Source organism: Electrophorus electricus, chromosome 4 (genome assembly GCF_013358815.1).
Source record: "Electrophorus electricus isolate fEleEle1 chromosome 4, fEleEle1.pri, whole genome shotgun sequence".
Classification (NCBI taxonomy): domain Eukaryota; kingdom Metazoa; phylum Chordata; class Actinopteri; order Gymnotiformes; family Gymnotidae; genus Electrophorus; species Electrophorus electricus.
The window spans coordinates 9,418,753-9,424,752 of record NC_049538.1 but is presented as its reverse complement, the minus strand read 5'-3'; the positions used below and the strand labels follow the sequence as shown (position 1 = coordinate 9,424,752).

Below are 6,000 nucleotides of genomic sequence, written 5' to 3'. Positions count from 1 at the left end.
CAGGATACACACTGCATCTGCCACAGCTGAAAGCTGACTAGTAGAGCACAGCCAGGTTAGATAAATCACGTTGGCCTACAGACCACAACCACTAGCAAATGTCAAGACAGGCAGTTTTATCTACTCGTCAGGACAAAATAATCACACACGTATGAGAGAGTGGTAACATGCTTGAATGAAGTAGGTTAACACCAGTCAGGAATGTGAAAAGAGAAACTTGCGTTGGGTTGTTCCAGGGTGTGCAACAGGTAGCAGTACAGCAAGTGGCAACACACAGCAGTCAAAAAATCCAGCAGTGCAGTCATATAAAGTTGAGTTACCAAAAAGTGAGGTTTGAAGGCACATGGACAGTAATGCAGAATTAGACAAAAAAGGGGAAGACACCAAGAGAAAAAAAAGTAGAAGCCGGAACAAAGCAGCAGACAAATGCTCATAGCGTACTTGTGACCCGGAAGCAGATTTCGTCTCTAATCTAGTCACTCTAGTAGAAAGAGCTATTTTCTTGGTGATTTCAATATTTACTTTGATAGTGCCCAAGACCCTCTGAGATGAGCCTTTAGTTCTATACTAGAATCAGTTGGTTTCACCCAATGTATAAGAAAACCCACATACTCTGGTGGACATACAGTGGTGTGAAAAAAGTGTTTACCCCCTTCCTGATATCTTATTTTGTCACACTTAAATGTTTCAGATCATCAAACAAATTTAAATATTAGACAAAGATAACACAAGGAAACACAAAATTCAGTTTTTAAATGAAGGTTTTTATTATTAAGGGGAAAAAATTTAAAACCTACATGGCTCTGTGTGAAAAAGTGATTGCCCCCAAAAACCTAATAACTGGGTTCTTACCAGGATTATGTCTCTTTGCTTATATTGTTTGATCTGAGTGCAGCATTTGACACTATAGATCAGAACATTTTAATATATAGACTTTAAAATGTTGTTGGGATTAGGTTGGGATTCTTTCTTGGTTTAAATCTTACTGATCACTACCAGTTTGTCAACATGAATGGAGACTTTTCAGCATACAACAAGGTTAACTATGGTGTCCCACAATTATCTGTTCTAGGGCCTCTGCTTTTTTATTTATATATGCTACTTCTAGGTGACATTAAATGCAAACACTGTGTTAGTTTCCACTGCTATGCTGATGATACTCAGCTCTATGTCTCTGCCAACCCAGAGGACAAATATCATCTTAGTATTATTGAGGAATGCCTATAGGATGTCAGACACTGGATGTTGAGAAATGTTCTCTCACTTTTAATCAGGATTAACAGAAGGGCTTCTATTAGGCCCAAAGACAGCTAGGAGTATGCTCTCTAATTATATAATAAACCTTGATGGTTTCCCAATCACACCTACAGTTCATTTAATCATAGAATGTATCCTAGCCAGGTTACAAGTTCAGACAGAGGTAAAAGGCATGCATACTAACCAGGGTGGCGGAACTGAAAGAAACCAAAACAAGAGAGCACAGGGAAACAAAACCCAGAAGTAAACAAACAAGTAGTATTGCTGTGGGAACCGCAACACTGGGGAGGTTGCAAAGATTAGGAACATACTATCTTCACATGCTGTAGAAAAGATAGTCCATGCATTTATAACTTCCAGATTGGACTATTGTAATGCCTTAATATCTGTCTGTACTACTAAGTGCCTAAACAAGCTCCATCTAGTTCAAAATGCAGCAGCTAGAGTTCTTACTAGAATTAAAAAATTTGATCACTCCTATCTTAGTTACTTTACATTGGCTCTCAGTAAAATTTCATATTGATTATAAAATGACCTAGAAACCACTGAATGGTCTTGCCTACAGTACCTTAACTCGAACTATTAGTGCATTATGAGCCACCATGTCTGCTTAGATCAAAAGGTGAAGGCTCTTTACTAGTACCAAAAATAAGAAAATCTACCACAGGGGGCTAAGATAGAGTTATTCATCTGGGGGTCCATGGGCATTGAGAGTTATGATAAACTGGGATGTTATGATGCTGTCACTTCACCTCTTTTTTGTCACTTAAGTTTGTTGACTAAGAGTGGTGGAGTGCTGATGTTCCAGGGTGCCCTCATGCCTGTGTTTCCTTCTGGCTCTTTCCTTGTAGCTGTGCTGCCATAGCTAGATCTGGCATAGTCCATCTTTGCACATTATACTTCCCTAACTTACACACCTTTGTATTTGTACATGCCTAATAATCTATTTTCTCTTTTGGCTGAGGTACCCCTACTTCTGATGTCATGTTGTTACTGATCCTCAGCCTGTCTCACTGCTATGACTCCTCCCATCACGCCCTGCTACCCCCCCCCCTTCCTCCCCGCTGTAGCCCAATCCCCTCCACCACAACCAACTAATTCTCCCATTGCCCTTGACAGACGTTTTCATGCAAAATGGGTTTTGGAGATGCGTACAGTATGAAACCCAGACTAGGACTTCTGGAAAACCAGAATAGACATTCATTGCTTATTTCTTTATTTTTATTATTATTATTTAATCTCACTACTTATTTTGCTCTTTATTGTTTATATTGTTGCTACTGTAGTGTCCATTCTCAGCCAGAGGAGGATGGGGCCCCCTTTCAGTCTTGGTTCCTCAAGGTTTCTTCCTCGTGCTCTAGGGAGTTTTTCCTTGGCACTGTCACCCTTGGCTTGTTCACTGGGGGCTTGGACTCGGACATGTGTAAAGCTGCTTTGGACAACTGCTGTTGTAAAAATCTCTATATAAATAAATTTGACTTGACTTGGTTTATTTCTGTAATGATTTATAACGTATCAAATTTAATTTGGATTGTAGCCAAATTTTTATATATAAATGCAAATTCTTAAACACCTCACCAAAGTTTATTATATTCCTCAAAGATTTGTATTTGTTTCAGGATTAGTTGAAACTCATGAAGAGTCAACATGCACTGAAACTTTATTTAATTTCTATAATTGTGTATGGCACCTATATATTGTGTTTTATTTTATTTTTATTTTTTAATGTATTAGTCTTTTAACTTTTATTTTGCTAATTGCTCAGTTTGATTTTGCTGTTTTAACTAAAGTTGTATACTAAGCCTTATTTGTTGTACATGTATATTTGTGAAAATGTTTTTAAAAATAACTGTCTGGGGATACCCTTTTCGAAACATAAGCGAAATGTAAAAACGGCTTACCTTTTTTTTAAACAACAGTTTACTTTACATTTATAGATAACAATACATTTATTGATAACAAAGCGCACATTGACTTCTTTACTACATGGGCAAAGACTACAGAAGTCAATGTAATGTAAGTATAGAAGTTAATGTAAGTTCTTTGACATTAACTTCTTTTTGGTGCTGATTTAACGGGGCTCTTTTGTTGCGGAAGTCTATCGGAAGTTGTTCGTGTTCGTGTTCATTTTCGCTGCAGCTTTCTGTTTCCTGTTTACGGGCGGGAAGACCGACCAGATCTAAACCTTTGTCTGTATACATTTTATAGATACTGGTTGACTGACTGGGTTTCGTGTAGTTGCGTTGCTGTTCTCTATTTGGAGTTTGCAGAGTGCGCTGCCGTCTTTTTTGTCATTTTCCCTACGCGGTTCAGAAAGGTTGCTTTAAAAGGCATGGAGGGTCCGGCTGACTCCGGCGGTGACAGTGCGGCTCCATTCGGATCAGCGGTCCGAGTGACGGACATCTGCTGCCCCTCCGGAGCGCGACACATGCGCTTGTTGGAATGGAAAGTGAAACCCGGAGCGTTGGTTAATGTTGACTCTGTTATTGCACTCTGTGTAGCTGTCCCCACGATGGGAGAGTTTGGGTCAGAGGAGCGGAATCAGCAGAACAGATTAATATTACCAGAGAAGAAAGTAAAATCAGATCGAGCAGGAGTAGTGAGGGAGCTGTGCTGTGAACTCGGACAGCTCCTATCCCCTGGGTAAGCTGCAACGCTTTCAAAGCCATCAGCAAAATCGTCAGCTAACTGCGGTGTTGTTTTAGCTAACAGGTTATATCCACAGCAATGGTGTTTTGCGTGTATATCTGTTGCTCAGTAGCTAGCTAGCTAGCTAGTTAGCTTCATCCCTTCCTGGACTTGGGGGCAATAAGTCTAGCTGACTTTATGTTGGCTATGCTAAGATATTTAATACCGTTAAACATTTAGAGGCCGCGTAACACACCACGCACAAATGATCCTTTATAGAATGAGAAAAGGCTATATTTTATTTAAATTAACAGTTTTAGAAACAGTATGGGCTAATTGTATTCGTGGTTTCAACAATCTGGTTAGCATAATTTTACTTTAAAACACATTTGGATACAATGTAGGTTGGGGGCCTTCTTTAATAAACAACACAGGTGTTGAGAAAGGAAAGGTGACAAATAGCTTTCCGACGAAGTCGTCTGCTTAATTCATACAAACTATCAGAAGAAGTAGTTAGCTAGCTAGCTAGCTAGCTAAGCTGGTTATTTTCTGAACCTTGACCTATAACTATATAGCTCGCTACGTATGAACTTATCTTAGCTAAGTTTTTTTTTTTTTTTTAATTTTTTTTAATGTTTGGAATAATTCATTCCCTTTTTGTCAAGTGATTTAGAAATTACGATTATTTTTTACCACGATTAAAACATTCCACTCATGGAATGTACATCGGCATGTAATGGTTTAATGCGATAAAGAATATATTATTTCCTATATATTGTAATGGTGCACATGGTAAGATGTCAAATATCCTATGTCAAACCATTCGAGCTTCACATAGGGCCCAGCCCACTCACTTCCTATCAGCAACCACAACATCGCAAACTCTTCACAGGGGTCATGAGCTAGGCACCTCCCTTCATCTATGTTTCACTGAATCACCACAATACCACCAGAAGGCTGAGCAGTGAGGTCTGGCATCTCAGCCTCATCTTTAAGTAAATTTGAACAGGCTTCCCTGGTGAGTCAGGCCGTTTCCAGCCCCACTGGCACCATCAATTCATGCTCACTGCTCAAAGTTCCATTTGGACTTTATTCACTATGCCCCAATGCAGCCAGTCACTTCTTAACCCGTAAAATCTATATTTGCCTCCCAAGTGACTAATGCTATACACAGCATCACTGGCATCGTTAATGCATACTCAGTGCTGCCAATTCGATATGGATTATACCAAATACATTACCAAACATTCCCCAACACTGCAGTATGGATTCATACTGCTTCCCCCCCAAAAAAGTTCCAGGAGTAGGGATGTTACCTTATATGTTTAAGTCAAGTCAAATTTATTTATACAACACTTTTTACAACAGTTGTCACAAAGCAACTTTGAGTAAGTGAGTAAGCCAAGGGTGACGGTGGCAAGGAAAAACTCTAGAGCATGAGGAAGAAACGTTAAGAGGAACCAAGACTCAAAGGCCCATCTTCTGGTGCCCATCTTCCTTCGGCCAATGATGTAGCTCAGTCCTTTGAGTTTCCTAACATCTTTGCTGTCATAGCAACAAACATGTCATTAATGCATTGTCTATTAGTATTAAATACCTTGCCACTGGAAACAACAAATCCTTAATTCGTATTGTCCAATGGTGTTCAGCAAATCGAACAGCAAGCCTTCTCTTGGTTTCTCCAATGTAAAGGTCTCTTGCAAGTAATACAGTAGACAACTCCTGCAGTAATGCATAAGGAGGAATGGGTGATGATGGGGGTGGCAGTTATTTTAGTGGTTGCAGTTTACAGTATGACAGTTATTATTTGATCATATAATAACGCTACAACATGGTTATTTTTAAGCTGGGTAACATGAAAGAAGTTCAGCTTGACTTAACTTTCTTGTAACACAGAAATTTAAAATTATAGGGAATAGCTGCATTATAAATATTTTACCTTTTTTAAAAGTTATATTATTTTTAAACTATTCATCTTGTAAATAAAAATATTACTTTATATTCTTAAAATAATTACTTATTGGATTTGGAGGCTTCTGTACCTTTTCATACCTATTATGTGGGCCGTTGAGGATTGAAACAAGCGACCCCTTAATGGAAAAGAGACGTATACTA

General features: G+C 38.8%; 1 protein-coding gene across 3 annotated transcripts in view; it reads left to right on the top strand.

Moving 5' to 3' along the window:
* Positions 1-3,422: 3,422 nt before the first annotated feature.
* ctdp1 (CTD (carboxy-terminal domain, RNA polymerase II, polypeptide A) phosphatase, subunit 1) overlaps positions 3,423-6,000 on the top strand; it is a 44,365-nt gene continuing 41,787 nt past the window's right edge. For all 3 annotated transcript variants that reach the window (XM_027006698.2, XM_027006700.2, XM_027006699.2), the window contains exon 1: positions 3,423-3,900. In XM_027006698.2, the coding sequence (XP_026862499.2) occupies positions 3,590-3,900 (311 nt within the window). In that variant the 5' untranslated portion in view covers positions 3,423-3,589. The remainder of the gene's footprint in view (positions 3,901-6,000) is intronic.